This window comes from Tachyglossus aculeatus (assembly GCF_015852505.1).
Source record: "Tachyglossus aculeatus isolate mTacAcu1 chromosome 12 unlocalized genomic scaffold, mTacAcu1.pri SUPER_6_unloc_1, whole genome shotgun sequence".
Lineage (NCBI taxonomy): Eukaryota > Metazoa > Chordata > Mammalia > Monotremata > Tachyglossidae > Tachyglossus > Tachyglossus aculeatus.
The window spans coordinates 18,481,910-18,500,216 of NW_024044828.1; the positions used below are offsets into that span (position 1 = coordinate 18,481,910).

At 51.0% G+C, this 18,307-nt stretch overlaps 3 protein-coding genes across 4 annotated transcripts; 1 reads left to right on the plus strand and 2 right to left on the minus strand.

Annotated features, from left to right (window-relative positions):
- Nucleotides 1-1,778: 1,778 nt before the first annotated feature.
- Nucleotides 1,779-3,684, plus strand: TSSK4 (testis specific serine kinase 4). Of its 2 annotated transcripts, none has more exons than XM_038741223.1 (4): nucleotides 1,779-2,098; nucleotides 2,197-2,411; nucleotides 2,980-3,343; nucleotides 3,456-3,684. In XM_038741223.1, the coding sequence occupies exons 1-4, from the start codon at nucleotides 1,877-1,879 to the stop codon at nucleotides 3,657-3,659; spliced, it is 1,005 nt and encodes a 334-aa protein (XP_038597151.1). In that variant the 5' UTR covers nucleotides 1,779-1,876; the 3' UTR covers nucleotides 3,660-3,684. The 2 variants fall into 2 exon arrangements, with proteins under 2 accessions (XP_038597151.1, XP_038597152.1); XM_038741224.1 differs by having other exon boundaries at nucleotides 2,242-2,411.
- On the minus strand, nucleotides 3,618-9,181 carry CHMP4A (charged multivesicular body protein 4A). Its single transcript, XM_038741069.1, has 8 exons — nucleotides 9,166-9,181; nucleotides 8,965-9,081; nucleotides 6,630-6,874; nucleotides 6,444-6,551; nucleotides 6,254-6,387; nucleotides 4,555-4,669; nucleotides 4,333-4,468; nucleotides 3,618-4,041 (listed from the first exon to the last, which is right to left on the minus strand). Exons 1-8 carry the CDS (start codon nucleotides 9,179-9,181, stop codon nucleotides 3,986-3,988), a joined length of 927 nt encoding a protein of 308 aa, XP_038596997.1. The 3' UTR covers nucleotides 3,618-3,985.
- A 1,197-nt stretch (nucleotides 9,182-10,378) lies between these two features.
- On the minus strand, nucleotides 10,379-18,043 carry LOC119920753 (magnesium-dependent phosphatase 1-like). Its single transcript, XM_038740907.1, has 6 exons — nucleotides 18,007-18,043; nucleotides 17,754-17,814; nucleotides 14,771-14,881; nucleotides 13,450-13,557; nucleotides 13,143-13,228; nucleotides 10,379-11,845 (listed from the first exon to the last, which is right to left on the minus strand). Exons 1-6 carry the CDS (start codon nucleotides 18,041-18,043, stop codon nucleotides 11,766-11,768), a joined length of 483 nt encoding a protein of 160 aa, XP_038596835.1. The 3' UTR covers nucleotides 10,379-11,765.
- Between the last annotated feature and the right edge of the window lie 264 nt (nucleotides 18,044-18,307).

Genomic DNA, 18,307 nt, shown 5'->3' on the forward strand with positions numbered 1-18,307 from the left:
GACAAGTGGCGGAGCCGGGATTTGAACCCATGACCTCTGACTCCAAAGCCCGGGCTGTTTTCCACTGAGCCACGCTGCTTCTCTGTCACTCAGAACAGTGCCTGGGACATGGTAAGCACTTAAGCACCATTATTATTATTATTATTATTATTAATTCGTTCATTCATTCAATCGTATTTATTGAGCACTGACTGTGTGCAGAGCACTGTACTAAGCGCTTGGGAAATCCAAGTTGGCAACATCTAGAGACGGTCCCTACCCAACAGTGGGCTCACAGTCTAGAAGAGGGAGACAGAGAACAAAACTAAACATATTCACAAAATAAAATAAATAGAATAAATACGTACAAGTAAAATAGAGTAATAACTTACTCGTTAAGTAATTAAAGTATTAATTACTTAATAAGTAATACCCAACAACGGGCTCACAGTCTAGAAGGGGGAGACAGACAACAAAACAAAACATATTAACAAAATAAAATAAATAGAATAAATATGTACAAGTAAAATAGAGTAATAAATTACTCGTTAAGTAAAGTTTTAATTACTTAATAAGTAATACCCAACAATGGGCTCACAGTCTAGAATGGGGAGACAGACCACAAAACAAAACATATTCACAAAATAAACTAAATAGAATAAATACATACAAGTAAATAAATAGTCATAAATTACTCGTTAAGTAATTAAAGTATTAATTACTTAATAAGTAATACCCAACAACGGGCTCACAGCCTAGAAGGGGGAGACAGACCACAAAACAAAACATGTGGACAGGTGTCCAGTCATCTATCCCAGCGCTCAGAACAGTGCCCGGGACATGGTTAGCGCTTAAGAAGCACCATCATTATTATTATTATTAATTAATTAATTAATTCAGTCGTATTTATTGAGCGCTTACGGTGAGCAGAGCACTATACTAAGCGCTTGGAAAGTCCAAGTTGGCAACGTATAGAGACGGTCCCTACCCAACAGTGGGCTCACAGTCTAGAAGGGGGAGACAGAGAACAAAACACATTAACAAAATGAAATAAGTAGAATAAATAGGCCTTCTAGACAGCCCTAGACCATCTCTATGTGTTGCCAACTTGTACTTCCCAAGCGCTTAGTTTGAGAAACAGCGTGGCTCAGTAGGAAAGAGCCCGGGCTTTGGAGTCAGAGGTCATGGGTTCAAATCCCGGCTCCACCAATTGTCAGCTGGGTGACTTTGGGCAAGTCACTTCACTTCTCCGGGCCTCAGTTCCCTCATCTGGAAAATGGGGATTAAATCTGTGAGCCCCACGAGGGACAACCTGATCACCTTGTAACCTCCCCAGCACTTAGAACAGTGCTTTGCACATAGTAAGCGCTTAATAAATGCCATCATTATTATTAAGTACGATTGATGGATTGATTGACTGATGTACAATGAATGAATTAATGAATATTGAGTGAAGGAAGAGAGAAAATGGAAGCCGGGGCTCCCCTCACGGCGCTCTCGTTGCGGACCGCCGGGGGCCGCGGACCGGTGGAGCGGCTCCGTAGTGGACGGTGGTTCCGGGCCCCTCCCCGGCCCGGCCCCGACGCCTCCGTCCAGTGGGGTGACATCCCCGCGGGACCGGGCCTTGGGGGAGACGGCTCCCTTCGACCTCTGACCCCCGACCTGGCGACCAATGAGGAGCCCGGGGCGCGGGGGAGGATTGTGAAGCGCATGGAACCCGGGGGGCCGGGAGGGTTCCAGTAACGGGGGGCTGGAGAGGAGAGAGACCCCACCTCGGGGTCCTCCACGAGCAAGCATTTTGGGGTCCACCGACCTTCGGGCCCGCGGCGTCCGGGCGGTAGCCTCTGCCCGGGTCCTGGGGTCCCCGGCGCCGCCCGCCCCCGGCCCGTCCCCCGCCATGGGGCAGGGGGACACGGGCGAAGCGGCCAGTCCCACGCCCTACCGCTCGGTCCTGGACGAGTACGGCTATGAGATCGGCAAGGTCATAGGTCACGGCTCCTACGGCACCGTCTACGAGGCCTACTACACCAAGCAGAAGATCACCGTGGCCATCAAGATCATCAACAAGAAGAAGGCGTCTGAGGACTACCTCACCAAGTTCCTGCCCCGGGAGATCCAGGTGGGGCGGCGGCGGGAGGGGGCGGAGGGCCGGGCCCGAGACCCCCGCGCTCGCCGGGTGCCCCCCGCCTGACGCCCTCCCACCCCGCCTCGGTCCAGGTGGTCAAAGTCCTGCGCCACAAGTACCTCATCAACTTCTACCAGGCCATCGAGACCACGTCGCGCGTCTACATCATCCTGGAGCTGGCTCAGGGCGGCGACGTGCTGGAGTGGATCCAGCGCAGCGGGGCCTGCTCGGAGCCTCTGGCCGGCAAGTGGTTCTCCCAGCTGACCCTGGGCATCGCCTACCTGCACAGCAAGGGCATCGTGCATCGGTGAGGAGGCGGCGGGGGTGGGCGGCACCTCCTCCCCCCATCCCATCCCCGGGGGTCCGACCGCGCCGCCCCTCCAATCAATCAATCAATCAATCGTATTTATTGAGCGCTTACTATGTGCAGAGCACTGTACTAAGCGCTTGGGAAGTACAAATTGGCAACATAGAGAGACAGTCCCTACCCAACAGTGGGCTCACAGTCTAAAAGGGGGAGACAGAGAACAGAACCAAACATACCAACAGAATAAAATAAATAGGATAGAAATGTACAAGTAAAATAAATAAATAAATAGAGTAATAAATATGTACAACCATATATACATATATACAGGAGCTGTGGGGAAGGGAAGGAGGTAAGATGGGGGGATGGAGAGGGAGGCAAGGGGGAGAGGAAGGAAGGGGCTGAGTGTGGGAAGGCCTCCTGGAGGAGGTGAGCTCTCAGCAGGGCCTTGAAGGGAGGAAGAGAGCTAGCTTGGCGGAGGGGCAGAGGGATTGGGGGCATTCCAGGCCCGGGGGAGGACGTGGGCCGGGGGTCGACGGCGGGACAGGCGAGAACCCTCCGCCCGCAGGGACCTGAAGCTGGAGAACCTGCTGCTGGACAAGCGAGAGAACGTGAAGATCTCGGACTTCGGCTTCGCCAAGATGGTGATCCCGCCCAACCAGCCCGTGCGCAGCCCCTCCTGCCACCTCATGAGCTGCTTCGGGCACCTCAGCCAGACTTACTGCGGCAGCTTCGCCTACGCCTGCCCCGAGATCCTGCTGGGGCTCCCCTACAACCCCTTCCTGTCCGACATCTGGAGCATGGGCGTCATCCTCTACACGCTGGTGGTCGCCCACCTGCCCTTCGACGACACCAACCTCAAGCGGCTGCTGCGCGAGACCCAGAAGGAGGTGGTCTTCCCAGCTCACGCCCACATCTCGTCCGACTGCAAGGTGCCTCGCCCGCCGGGGGGGTGGCGGGAGCCGAGACCCCGGGCCCCCCCACCCCCCCCGAGTCCCCCGTCCCCGCTCGGCCCCCTGAGCCGCGGCCTCTCGCCCGCCCCAGGACCTGATCCGCCAGCTCCTGCGCCAGGCCTCCAAGCGCGTCAACATCCTGGACATCCTGAAGAACCCCTGGCTGCTCAAGTTCCAGGCCGAGCGGCCGAACAACGAGATCCGCGTGCTGGAGGCCCTCTGCCTGCCTCAACCGGCCCACCCCGACCGCAAGGAAACCTCCCCCGCCGGCGGGAGCCCTGGAAAAGGCAGCTGAGGGGCGGGAAGGTGGGATGGGATGGGATGGGATGGGATGGGATGGGGGGACGGGGTAGGGGGTGCCGACGCGCCGAGCCTTTTCTACCACAAATAAAACTGATTCCACTGATTCCGCGACGGGCCCCCCCCGGCCCAAATCGCCCCGCAGCTCGGAAAGAAAACGGGGACGGCGGGGATTTCCACCTGGCCGGCTTTATTGAGGCCCGGGGCCCTGCAACAGCTGAGTGGGGGTCGGCCCAGCCTTAGCTCAGTCCCTGCAGTTCAGTACTTGGCGCTTCACGGGGAATTGGGGGAAAGAGGGAAGGAGGGAAGGCCCACCTCCCGTCAGGACATCCACTCGGCGAGCTGCTTCAGCTCTTCTTCCTCATCCTCTTTGGGAGCTGGAGGGGGAGACGAAAAGAAGAGGGCGGGCGACGCGGAGAGGAGGGGGAGCGGTTAAGGAGAGGGGAGGGGAACCGATCTCCTCTTCACCCCGGGCTCAAATGAGTCTCAGGCCCAAAGGGCAGATCCTCCTCCCCTTCTGGATGATGATGGTGTTTGTTAAGTGCTTACTATGTGCCAAGCACTGTTCTAAGCACTGATCCCCTGCCCGTCCCTCCCTCCTGGGGACCCGAGCCCCTCAGGTGGGGAGGGATGGGAGGGAGGGAGAAGAAGGGGGTGCCACCTGCTACCTGGGCCCGAGGGGAGGTGGGTCGAAGGCACGCTGGGCAAGTCGAGTCCCTCCTCTCTCTCCTCCGTCTTCTCATCGCGCACACGGAGCAGCTCCGGGGTCAGGTCCTCCTGCTCCAGCTCTTCCAGTAACTCATCCTGGGGCCGGCACGGGGAACGGAGTGAGGGGGAACGAGGAGCCCCCGCCTCTCCACCGGGGCCGAGGCCGCCCCCGGGCCCCTAACTTCATCCACGTCGTCCCCAAAGCCCACGGGGCGGGAGATGGCGTCCGAAATCTGCCGCGCCACGTCCTGCTGCTCCGTGATGTCGGCCAGCAGCTCGTCCACCTTGTCCATGTCCCTGCGGTGGCGGGGAGGGGAGAGGTTAGGGGGTCGACTGAACCCCTTCGGCCTGGGACCCCCGCCCCGCCGCCGGACGGTCCCCTCGCGATTTGGATCGCCCTCGCTGACCAGGAGGCGGAGGGACGGGCCGGATGATGACGAAGATGATGGCATTTATTAATAATAATAATGATAATAATAATGATGGCATTCGTTGAGTGCTTACTATGTGCCAAGCACTGTCCTAAGCGCTGGGGGTGATTCAAGGTGATCAGGTGGTCCCACGCGGGGCTCACAGTCTTCATCCCCATTTTACAGATGAGGTAACTGAGGCTTAGAGAAGTGAAGTGACTTGCCCAAGGTCACACAGCAAACATGTAGCGGAGCTGGGATTCGAACCCACGACCTCTGACTCCAAAGCCCGGGCTCTTTCCTTGAAGCCACGCGTTAGCTCTTCCTATGTGCAAAGCACTGTTCTAAGCGCTGGGGAGGTTACAAGGTGATCAGGTTGTCCCCAGGGGGGTCATAGTCTTCATCCCCATTTTCCAGATGAGGGAACTTGTTAATATGTTTTGTATTTTGTTAATATGTTTGGTTTTGTTCTCTGCCTCCCCCTTCTAGACTGTGAGCCCACTGTTCGGTAGGGACCGTCTCTCTATGTTCCCAACTTGTAATAATAATAATAATAATGGCATTTATTAAGCGCTTACTTTGTGCAAAGCACTGTTCTAAGCGCTGGGAAGGTTACAAGGGGATCAGGTTGTCCCACGGGGGGCTCACAGTCTTAATCCCCATTTTACAGATGAGGGAACTGAGGCCCAGAGAACTGAAGTGACTTGCCCCAAGTCACCCAGCTGACAAGTGGTGGAGTCGGGATTTGAACCCATGACCTCTGACTCCAAAGCCCGGGCTCTTTCCACTGAGCCACGCCTTAGCGCTTCCTATGTGCCAAGCACTGTTCTAAGCGCTGGGGAGGTTACAAGCTGATCAGGTGGTCCCAGGGGCGGGGGTCACAGTCTTCATCCCCATTTTCCAGGTGTTAATATGTTTTGTATTTCGTTAATACGTTTTGTCTTGTTGTCCGTCTCCCCCTTCTAGACTGCGAGCCCAACAGAGGGACTTCTTAATATATTTTGTATTTTGTTGAATGAATGAATCATCATCATCATCATCAATCGTATTTATTGAGCGCTTACTATGTGCAGAGCACTGTACTAAGCGCTTGGGAAGTACAAATTGGCAACATACAGAGACAGTCCCTACCCAACAGTGGGCCGGGGAGAGCCGAGCGGAGCTGTACCTGTATAGATAACAATAATAATGATGGTATTTGTTACCGTCTTCTAGACTGTGAGCCCACTGTTGAGTAGGGACCGTCCCTAGATGTGGCCAACTCGGACTTCCCAAGCGCTTAGTCCAGTGCTCTGCACCAGTAGGCGCTCAATAAATACGATCGAATGAATGAATGAACGAATGAACTGAGGCCCAGAGAAGCGAAGTGACTTGCCCCAAGTCATTTAGCTGACGCGGCGGAGCTGGGGTGACCGCCGGCGGGGAATCTCCCACCCGACAACCCCGACGTCCCCCCGGCCCCCGTACCCACATGTCCGGGTGGGCTCCGCTCGAGGCGTGGGCGGCCTGGCCCGGGGCGTGCAGCACCTCCGCTTTTCGACTGTGAGCCCACTGTTGGGTAGGGACTGTCTCTATATGTTGCCAATTTGTACTTCCCAAGCGCTTAGTCCAGTGCTCTGCACATAGAAAGCGCTCAATCAATACGATTGATTGATTGATTGATTGGTGGCGGCGCTCTCGATGGCCTCGCGCTGGAACTCCAGGGTGGACAAGCTCCCGTCCGTCCGGACCAGCTGCTGCTCCGGACGCTTCTTCCGGACGCAGGGCGGCTGACCCGAACCGGCCGGGACCCGTCCCCGTCGGCCGCCGGACCCCCGCTAGCCCCCTTCCCGCCCGCCCGGCCCGGCCCCCCGACCTCGCTCGTTCTCGGTCCCATGTTTCTTGGCCGTCAGCAGCTCCCGCCGGATCTTCTGTTCCAGGAACTCCTGCTTCTTCAGCAGAATCTCCTCCGTTTCCCGCAGCTTCCCGATGGCCTCCTCCGGGGACGGACCCCGCTCCGTCTTCCCTGCGGCGGCGGGAAGGGACGGCCGTTGGGTGACCGACGGGGTTGGGGGGCGGTCACGGTGACGATCGGGGGCGGGGGACCCTAATTCTGCGAGGAGTCGATCGGCGGACACCCCCCCACCCCGGGGGGGAAAGCAGAATAATAATAATAATCATGATGGTATTTGTTGAACGCTTACTATGTGCCAAGTACTGTTGTAAGCACTGTTGTAATGATAATAATAATGATGATGGCATTTGTTAAGCGCTTACTATGTGCAAAGCACTGTTGAAGCCCAAAGTCACCCAGCTGATAAGTGGCGGAGCCGGGATTAGAACCCATGACCTCGGACTCCCAAACCCAAGGGGGTTCTTCCCCTCTAATTAATTATGGGACTTGTTAAGTGCTTTCTGGGTGCCAAGTACTGTTCTCAGGGCTGAGATAGATACAAGTTAATCAGATCGGACACCACATGGGGCTCACGGTCTTATCCCCATTTTACAGATGACGGAACTGAGGCCCAGAGAAGTGAAGTGACTTGCAGGCGTGCGAAGTCACACAGCAGACTTGTGACAGAGCCAGGATTCATTCATTCCTTCGTTCGATCGTATTTATTGAGCGCTTACTGTGTGCAGAGCACTGGACTAAGCGCTTGGGAAGTCCAAGTTGGCAACATAGAGAGACGGTCCCTACCCGACAACGGGCTCACAGTCTAGAAGGGGGAGACAGACGACAAAACAAAACAATTAGAACTCAGGTCCTTCTGACCTGGGTCCCAAGCGTCCCAAGCGCTTAGTCCAGTGCTCTGCACACAGTAAGCGCTCAATAAATACGATTGATTGATTGACTGCCGGGCCCGTACTCTATGGCTCGTGAGCCAGAGGTCGTGGGTTCTAATCCCAGCTCCGCCACTTGTCTGCTGTGCTACCTTGGGCAAGTCACTTCGCTTCTCCGGGCCTCAGTTGCCTCCTCTGTAAAATGGGGATTAAGACCGTGAGCCCCACGTGGGACAAGTAAAATGAATACTCTCCGCCTTGACGTGAGATAATAGTAATAATAATAATGGCATTTATTAAGCGCTTACTATGTGCAAAGCACTGTTCTAAGCGCTGAGGAGGTTACAAGGTGATCAGGTTGTCCCACGGGGGGCTCACAATCTTAGTCCCTATTTTACAGATGAGGGAACTGAGGCACAGACAGGTGAAATGACTTGCCCAAAGTCACACAGCTGACATTTGGCGGAGCCGGGATTTGAACCCACGACCTCTGACTCCAGAGATAATCATTCATTCATTCATTCATTCATTCAATCAATCGTATTTATTAAGCACTTCCTGTGTGCAGAGCACTGGACTAAGCGCTTGGGAAGTACAAGTTGGCGACATAAAGAGACTGCCCCTACAGAGATGCACATCGTGAACAAAATAAATAGAATAGTAGATATGTACAAGTAAAATAGAGTAACAAATCTGTACAGACATATTAAGCGCTATTTATTAATAAACATTAATATTAATTAATTAATATTTATCAATAAATAGCAAGCGCTTACTATGTCTGTATAGATTAATATTAATAAGCATATTTGGTGACTGTTATTTACTTGTTAATTAATATTAATAAATGTATATGATGACTATTAAACATTTATTGATTCGTATGAATTAATATTAATCTTTATTAAGCACTAATAAGTGCCATCATTATTATGATGGCTACCCAGCGCTTAGAACAGTGCTTTGCACATTGTAAGCGCTTAACCAATAGCATTATTATTATGACTAGTAATGATGATGGCATTACCTCACCATGGCAACGCCGGGGAGGGGGCGGGGCAGGGATGTGACCCCCCCCATCAGAGGGGAGGAGGCCCCGCCCCCAAACTCACACACACATACATATACACAAGCACACACACACACACACACACACAAAAAAAAAAAATCAGAAAACCCCCGCGGGTCGGAGTGGTTTCGCCCCCCGCCCCTTTCTCAAAAACATGACTCCCCCCCTCGCGCCCCGTAATGGTCTCGCCCGCGGAGGGCCGTCAGCCAATGAGGGCGCGCCGTCGTTTCTCCTCCCTCCCCCCCCCCCCGCAGTATCTGGAGTGCCCGCGGTGGTATCTTCCGGGGGGGGGCGCACCCTCGCCGCCCCCCCCCCCCCCGATTTCGAGTCAATGGTCCGGCCCGGGCTCTCACCTCTCCCGAAGAGCCTCCCGAGGCCGCTCATTCCGACCGCACCACCACGCGCATGCGCAGCCCCAGTACTACCGCCCTCCAGGGGCGGGGCCTCCTCACGCCGCCGCGGCCGCCGGCCTATCCCACGAGGGGGAGCCCCCTGACGTCACGCAGAAGGAGCGAGGGCCGGGGCCCGCGCGCATGCGCGGGGCGGCCGGTCACGTGGCGGACACCACATCGTGGACTTCCCGCCCTTCCGCCTTAAAGGGGCCGCGGCACGACGGCCAATACGGGCCTTTCCTCTTTTTGGACGGTCGTGATAACGATAGTAATAGTAATAATAATACTTGTTGGGCAATTATTATTTGCCAAGCACTGTTCTAAGCGCTGGGGTGGATACAAGTTAATCAGGTTGGACATAGTCCTTGTCCCTGATTCATTCAATCATGTTTATTGAGCACTTACTGTGTGCAGAGCACTGCGCTTACATGGGGCCCATTCATCATCATCATCATAATAATAATGACATTTTATTCATTCATTCAGTCGTATTTATTGAGCACTTACTGTGTGCAGAGCACTGGACTAAGCACTTACATGAGGCTCACTCATCATCATAATAATGGCATTTCATTCATTCATTCATTCAATCAATCGTATTTATTGAGCACTTACTGGGTGCAGAGCACTGGACTAAGCGCTTACATGAAGCTCTCTCATCATCATCATCATAATAATGGCATTTCATTCATTCATTCATTCAATCGTAATGAGCGCTTACTGTGTGCAGAGCACTGGACTAAGCGCTTAACATGGGGCTCACACATAATAATAATGGCATTTCACTCATTCAGTCGTATTTATTGAGAGCTTACTGTGTGCAGAGCACTGGACTAAGCACTTACATGGGGCTCACTCATCATAATAATAATGGCATTTCATTCATTCATTCAATCAATCGTATTTATTGAGCACTTACTGTGTGCAGAGCACTGGACTAAGCGCTTGCATTTGTTAAAGCGCTTACTATGTGCAAAGCACCGTTCTAAGCGCTGGGGAGGATACAAGGTGATCAGGTTGTCCCACGTGGGGCTCACAGTCTTCATCCCTGTTTTACAGATGAGATAACTGGGGCCCAGAGAAGTGAAGTGACTTGCCCAAGGTCACCCAGCAGACATGTGGCAGAGCCAGGATTAGAACCCAAGACCTTGTGACTCCCATGCCTGTGATCTATCCATTACGCCACATTGCTACTCATAGAGTTTCTCTTTCTCTCTCTCTTTCCCACCCCCATTCCCACTGGGGAACTTGATGAGGACCCTCCCACAGTGCTCTGCACACAGTAAGCGCTCAATAATAATAATAATAAATAATAATGGTATTTGAACCCCGGGTATTTGGAGCCGGGATTTGAACCCCTGCCCTCTGACTCCAAAGCCTGGGCTCTTTCCACTGAGCCACGCTGCTTCTCGTAGTCTCAATAAATACGATTGAATGAATGAACCCACCAACAGAGAGCTTCCTAGAGAAGAAAAGAGTAGAAAAACTCATCCTCGTAAAATCGTTCTTGCCTCAACTTTGGGCAAGGCCAGTCAGAAACAGCAATAGTATATATTAGGTTTTCACTACGTGCAAAGCACCATATTAAGCACTGGTAAGGAATAAATAGGTGAGCATTTCAGGCAGGATCTCTGGCCTTCACGGGGGTTCACAATCTAATAGTAAAGGGAGATAGGGGCCCGATAAATGGCAATAATATATATTAAGTTTTTACTATGTGCAAAGCACCATACTAAGCACTGGTAAGGAATAAATAGGTAAGCATTTCAGGCAGGATCTCTGGTCTTCACGGGGTCTCGCAATCTAACAGTAAAGGGAGAGAGGGGCCCGATAAATGGCAATAGTATATATTAAGTTTTTAGTACATGCAAAGCACCATATTAAGCACTGGTAAGGAATAAATAGGTGAGCATTTCAGGCAGGATCTCTGGCCTTCACGGGGGATTCACAATCTAACAGTAAAGGGAGCGAGGGGCCCGATAAATGGCAATAGTATATATTAAGTTTTTACTATGTGAAAGCACCATATTGGGAAGGAATAAATAGGTAAGCATTTCAGGCAGGATCTCTGGCCTTCACAGGGGCTCACAATCTAACAGTAAAGGGAGAGAGGGACCCGATAAATGGCAATAGTATATATTAAGTTTTTACTATGTGCAAAGCACCATATTAAGCACTGGTAAGGAATAAATCGGTGAGCATTTCAGGCAGGATCTCTGGCCTTCACGGGGGCTCACAATCTAACAGTAAAGGGAGAGAGGGACCCGATAAATGGCAATAGTATATATTAAGTTTTTACTACGTGCAAAGCACCAAATTAAGCACTGGGAAGGAATAAATAGGTGAGCATTTCAGGCAGGATCTCTGGCCTTCACGGAGGCTCACAATCTAACAGTAAAGGGAGAGAGGGGCCCGATAAATGGCAATAGTGTATATTAAGTTTTTACTATGTGCAAAGCACCATATTGGGAAGGAATAAATAGGTAAGCCTTTCAGGCAGGATCTCTGGCCTTCACGGGGGCTCACAATCTAACAGTAAAGGGAGAGAGGGGCCCGATGAGAGACATAAAAAGAAAAAAATAAAATAAGAACACGATGGACAACGTAAGTGAGAAGGGTGAGCCGGACAATCATCACGGGTTGGATTGAGGCGGGCTGATCCCGTGGCCTGAGAAGGAAGAAATGGCCAATCTTCCCCCTGCCATTTTCCCCATCCCGCCTGGGGTCGGAGCGGGAGTTTAGTGGGAACTTCGGGGTTTGACTCAGGCCTTGGCAAAGCGCTCCAACCCCTCAGCCAGGACGTGCAGGTTCATCCCACTCCGGACGTGGACGCAGGTGACGCCTGGGAGGAAGAGGCAAGGATTTCACTTACGCCCACGCTCGGATGCGGGTGACATCTGGGAAGAAGAAGGCGTTTCATCCGTACCCGCCTGCAGTGCTCAATAAGCTCGTCCTCTAATAATAATAATAATAATGGCATTTATTAAGCGCTTACTATGTGCAAAGCACTGTTCTAAGCGCTGGGGAGGTTACACGGTGATCAGCTTGCCCCACGGGGGGGCTCACAGTCTTCATCCCCATTTTACAGATGAGGAAACTGAGGCTCAGAGAAGTGAAGTGACTTGCCCAAGGTCACACAGCAGACATGTGGCGGAGCTGGGATTGGAACTCATGACCTCTGGTTCCCAAGCCCGGCCTCTTTCCACCGAGCCCCGCTGCCATAGTCGAGTTGGGATAGGATGAGTGGATAGGATAGGAAGGAAGCAGCGTGGCTCAGTGGAAAGAGCGCGGGCTTTGGAGTCAGAGGTCATGGGTTCAAATCTCGGCTCCGCCAATTGTCAGCTGGGTGACCTTGGGCAGTCATTTAAGTTCTCTGGGCCTCAGTTACCACATCTGTAAAATGGGGATTAAAACTGTGAGCCCCCCGTAGGACAACCTGATCACCTTGGAACCTCCCCAGCACTTTAGAACAGTGCTTTGCACATAGTAAGCGCTTAACAAATACCATCACTATTATTATTATTTGGAACCAGAGGTCATGGGTTCAAATCCCGGCTTCGCCAACTGTCAGCTGGGTGACTTTGGGCAAGTCACTTCGCTTCTCTGTACCTCAGTGACCTCCTCTGTAAAATGGGGATTAAGACTGTGAGCTCCACGTGGGACAACCTGATCACCTTGTATCCCCCCTCAGCGCTTAGAACAGTGCTTTGCACATAGTAAGTGCTTAACAAATGCCCTCATTATTATTATTATTATTTGGAGTCAGAGGTCATGGGTTCAAATCCCGGCTCCGCCAATTGTCAGCTGGGTGACTTTGGGCAAGTCACTTCACTTCTCTGGGCCTCAGTGACCTCGTCTGGAAAATGGGGGTGAAGACTGGGAGCCCCCCGGGGGACAACCTGATCACCTTGTAACCTCCCCAGTGCTTAGAACAGTGCTTTGCATGTAGTAAGCGCTTAATAAATGCCATTATTATTATTATTAGGAGTGGCAGTTTGGATGGAGAGGAAAGGGCGGATTTTCGCCCAGCCCCATGCCTCCGGGCCGTCCATCGTTTTTCCAGCCCCCGTTGGGGGGATCTGGCGGAATCCCAACCGGAAGACGCTCCCCCCCGGCCCCCCGCGGCCCCAGATCTGTACCCAATTTCCCGACGTCCACGATGTTCCGCTTCTCGTCATCGAAGAAGATCATCTGGGAGAGAGGGACCCTGCTCTTCGCTTGCAGCCTGGAGGGGCAAGGCCGAGGTTGGGGGGCGTCGGGGGCGACCAGGTCATTCATTCGATCATATTTATTGAGCGCTTACTGGGTGCAGAGCACTGGACGAAGCGCTTGGGAAGTACATCTCAGCCTCCCTCCCTGGGCGCTTCGTCCAGTGCTCTGCACCCAGTAGGCGCTCAATAAATACGACCGAATGAATGAACCGTGGATGCCCCTCACCCCCGATACCTCTCAAAGTGGGTGATTTTGCAGCCCGGGTAGATTTCTTTGTAGGCGAAGTAGCGGCTGAGGTTGAAGAGGTCCAGGAGCTGGTTGGCACCCCGGATCTCCCCAGTCCTGAAAGGGAGACGGGGCACGGCTAATAACTCCGCTGGGTTGTCCTCGCCTACGCGTTTAGTACAGCGCTCGACATGCAGTCAGTGCTCGACAAATACTAGGGAGGAGGAGGAGGAGGAGGAGGAGGAGGAGGAGGAGAATAATAATAATGATGGCATTTGTTATGCGCTTACTATGTGCAGAGCAATCAATCAATCAATCAATCGTATTTATTGAGCGCTTACTATGTGCAGAGCACTGTACTAAGTGCTTGGGAAGTACAAATTGGCAACACATAGAGACAGTCCCTACCCAACAGTGGGCTCACAGTCTAAAAGGGGGAGACGGAGAACAGAACCAAACATACCAACAAAATAAAATAAATAGGATAGAAATGTACAAGTAAAAAAAACAAATAAATAAATAAATAGAGTAATAAATATGTACTGTTCTAAGCGCTGGGGGGGGGATACAAAGTGATCAAGTTGTCCTACGTAGGGAAGCAGCGTGGCTCACTGGAAAGAGCCCGGGCTTTGGAGTCAGAGTTCATGGGTTCAAATCCCGGCTCTGCCAGCTGTCAGCTGTGTGACTTTGGGCGAGTCACTTCACTTCTCTGGGCCTCAGTTCCCTCATCTGTAAAATGGGGATGAAGACTGTGAGCCCCCAGTGGGACAACCTGATCACCTTGTAACAACCTCAGCGCTTAGAACCGTGCTTTGCACATAGTAAGCGCTTAATAAATGCCATCATTATTATTATTATTGGGCTCACAGTCAATCCCCATTTTACAGAGGAGGTCACTGAGGCTCAGAGAAGTGAAGTGACTGGCCCAAGGTCACACAGCAGACATGTGGCGGAGCCGGGATTCGAACCCATGACCTCTGACTCCAAAGCCCGGGCTCTTTCCACTGAGCCACGCTGATTCTCATAATGATGGCATCTGTTCAGTGCTTATTATGTGCAAACCACTGTTCTAAGCGCTGGGGAGGATACAAGGTGATCTGTTTGTCTCGTGTGGGGCTCACAGTTTCAATCCCTATTTTACAGATGAGGTCACTGAGACACAGAGAAGTGAAGCGACTTGCCCAAAGTCACACAGCTGAGAGTTGGCGGAGCCGGGATTTGAACCCATGACCTCTGACTCCAAAGCCCGGGCTCTTTCCACTGAGCCACGCTGCTTCTCAGCGTGAAGAAGAAGGAGGAGGAGGAGGAGGAGAAGGAGGAGGAATTTTACCGGGAGGCCGCGGCGATGGGCACCCCTAGGCCTTGTAGGTGGTCCAGGACGGCGGGCACGTCCGGGTACGGGCGAATCGTCTTCCCCCCGCTGTCACTCACCACCCCATCCCTGCTGGAGCACAGCCGGGAACGAGGGCAACGGAAGAAGCAACAGGGAGATGGGGGACGGAGGAAAAAAAAGATATTTTTAATGGCATTTCATTCATTCATTCATTCATTCATTCAATCGTATTTATTGAGCGCCTACTGGGCGCAGAGCACCGGACTAAGCGCTTGGGAAATCCAAGTTGGCAACATCTAGAGACGGTCCCTACCCGACAGCGGGCTCACAGGCTAGAAGGGGGAGACAGACAACAAAACATATTAACAAAATAAATATGTACCAATAAAATTCATTCATTCATTCAATCATATTTATTGAGCGCCTACTAGGCGCAGAGCACTGGACTAAGCGCTTGGGAAGTCCAAGTTGGCAACATCTAGAGACGGTCCCTACCCAACAACGGGCTCACGGTCTAGAAGGGGGAGACAGACAACAAAACATACTAACAAAATAAATAGAATAAATATGTACAAATAAAATTCATTCATTCATTCAATCATATTTATTGAGCGCCTACCGGGCGCAGAGCACTGGACTAAGCACTTGGGAAGTCCAAGTTGGCAACATCTAGAGATGGTCCCTACCCAACATCGGGCTCACAGGCTAGAAGGGGGAGACAGACAATAAAACATATTAACAAAATAAATAGAATAAATATGTACAAATAAAATTCATTCATTCATTCAATCGTATTTACTGAGCGCTTACTGTGTGCAGAGCACTGGACTAAGCACTTGGGAGGTACAACTTTGAGACACATCGAACTGTGCTGTATATTGGCTTAGTTGATAGATCGCGGTCATGGGTTCAAATCCCAGCTCTGCCAATTAATAATAATAATAATAGCATTTATTAAGCACTTACTATGTGCCAAGCACTGTTCTTTTATTAAGCACTTACTCTGTACCAGGCCCTGTAATAATAATAATAATAATGGTGCTATTTGTTAAGCACTTACTATGTGCAAAGCACTGTTCTAAGCACTGGGGGGTACAAAGTAATAATAATAATAATAATGGCATTTGTTAAGCATTTACTATGTGCAAAGCACTGTTCTAAGGGCTTGGGGGTACAAAGTAATAATAATAATAATAATGATGGCATTTGTTAAGCACTTACTATGTGCAAAGCACTGTTCTAAGGGCTTGTGGGTACAAAGTAATAATAATAATAATAATAATAATGACAGCATTTGTACAGTGGCTGGCACGTAGTAGACACTACCCAAAGACCTTAAAAGCCACTATAGACACATCATTAATAATAATCCAGCGCTTACAACAATGCTTTGCGCACAGTAAGCGCTTAATAAATGCCATTTAAAAATAATAAAATAGAGTAATAAATATGTACATAGATACGTGATGGGGGACAGGGAAGGGCATCCATTCCAGCGCTTAGTACAGTGGCTGACACGTAGTAGACGCTACCCAAATACCTTAAAAGCCACAATAGACACATCATTAATAATAATCCAGAGCTTAGAACAATGCTTTGCACATAGTAAGCGCTTAATGAATGCCATTTTAAAAAAATAAAATAGAGTATTAAATACGTACATAGATACACATGTACTGGGGGGAAGGGAAGGGCATCCATTCCAGCGCTTAGTACAGTGGCTGGCACGTAGTAGATGCTACTCAAATACCTTAAAAGCCACTATAGACACGTCTTTAATAATCATCCAGCGCTTAGAACAATGCTTGGCACACAGTAAGCGCTTAATAAATGTCATTTAAAAAAATAAAATAGAGTAATAAATACGTACATAGATACACACGTGCTGGGGGGCAGGAAAGGGCATCCATTCCAGTGCTTAGTACAGTGGCTGGCACACAGTAGATGCTACCCAAATACCTTAAAAGTCACTATAGACACATTATTAATAATAATCCAGCGCTTAGAACAATGCTTTGCACATAGTAAGCGTTTAATAAATGCCATTAAAAAGAAATAAAATAGAGTAATAAATATGTACATAGACACACACGTGCTGGAGAGCGGGGTGGAAGAGAAGGGCATCCATCCCAGCGCTTAGTACAGTGGCTGGCACGTAGCAGACGCTACTCAAAGACCTTAAAACCCACTATAGACACATCATTAGTAATATAAATAGAGTAATAAATATGTACATAGATACACACGGGCTGGGGGGCTGGGTGGGGGGAAGGGAAGGGCATCCATCCCAGCGCTTAGCACAGTGGCTGGCACATAGTAGACGCTACTCAGAGACCTTAAAACCCATTATAGACACAACATTAATAAAATAGAGTAATAAATATATACATAGATACACACGGGCTGGAGGGCTGGGTGTGGGGAGGGAAGGGCATTCATCCCAGCGCTTAGTACAGTGGCTGGCACGTAGTAGACGCTACTCAAAGACCTTAAAACCCACTATAGACACATCATTAACAATTTAAATACAGTAATAAATATGTACATAGATACACACGGGCTGGGGGGGGGGAGAGGGAAGGGCATCCATCCCAGCGCTTAGTACAGTGGCTGGCACGTAGTAGACGCTACTCAAAGACCTTAAAACCCACTATAGACACATCATTAATAAAATAAATAGAGTAATAAATATGTACATAGATACATACGGGCTGGGGGGCGGGTGGGGGGAGGGAAGGGCATCCATCCCAGCGCTTAGTACAGTAGTACAGTGGCTGGCACGTAGTAGACGCTACTCAAAGACCTTAAAACCCACCATAGACACATCATCAATAAAATAGAGTAATAAATATGTACATAGATACACACGGGCTGGGGGGCGAGAGGGGGGGAAGGGCATCCATCCCAGCGCTTAGTACAGTGGGTGGCACGTAGTAGACACTCCCCAAATACCTTAAAACCCAAAGGCGAGGCCCATCACCTGCTCCTGTGGAAGGGGGGGGTCACGTGGGTGTCCACCCAGAAGGGCCACAGGGTGTAATCTGCAAGGGGACACAAACCAGCGCTTAGAACAGTGCTTTGCACGTAGTAAGCTCTTAATAAATGACATTATTATGATTATTAATGGTATTTATTATTGTATTATTACATACACAACAATATATTATTATTACTGTTATTATTATTATTAAAAGGCTAAAGGGGTAAGGGGTCAGGGGTCAGAGGTCACGCACCCAGGTCGAAGACCACCAGCTGCGGAAGCCGGGCCATGGATAGGCCGGGACCTCCAAGACCATAGAGTCCCAAGCCGGAAGCGCGGCCTCCTGGGAGCCGCCATCTTTCACCATAGAGAGCGCGCGGCTAGACCGGCCTCTCACCCGCGCGCGGCCGGAAATGGGCAGCCGCCATGTTCGACCATAGAGAGCGCGCGGCTAGACCGGCCTCTCACCCGCGCGCGGCCGGAAATGGGCAGCCGCCATGTTCGACCATAGAGAGCGCGCGGCTAGACAAGCCTCATTGGCTTCATCTTGGTGT

Coding starts and splice junctions, on each gene's coding strand:
- TSSK4 (XM_038741223.1), top strand. CDS start 1,877: ATGGGGCAGGGGGACACGGGCGAAGCGGCCAGTCCCACGCCCTACCGC. Junction 2,099..2,196: donor TCCTGCCCCGGGAGATCCAG/GTGGGGCGGCGG, acceptor GCCTCGGTCCAG/GTGGTCAAAGTCCTGCGCCA. Junction 3,344..3,455: donor ACATCTCGTCCGACTGCAAG/GTGCCTCGCCCG, acceptor CGCCCGCCCCAG/GACCTGATCCGCCAGCTCCT.
- CHMP4A (XM_038741069.1), bottom strand. Junction 4,670..6,253: donor AGCGGAGCCCACCCGGACAT/GTGGGTACGGGG, acceptor CCGCCACCGCAG/GGACATGGACAAGGTGGACG. Junction 4,469..4,554: donor TTGGGGACGACGTGGATGAA/GTTAGGGGCCCG, acceptor TGCCGGCCCCAG/GATGAGTTACTGGAAGAGCT.
- LOC119920753 (XM_038740907.1), bottom strand. CDS start 18,043: ATGGCCCGGCTTCCGCAGCTGGTGGTCTTCGACCTGG. Junction 17,815..18,006: donor GCTGGTGGTCTTCGACCTGG/GTGCGTGACCTC, acceptor GTCCCCTTGCAG/ATTACACCCTGTGGCCCTTC. Junction 14,882..17,753: donor CCCCCCTTCCACAGGAGCAG/GTGATGGGCCTC, acceptor GTGCTCCAGCAG/GGATGGGGTGGTGAGTGACA.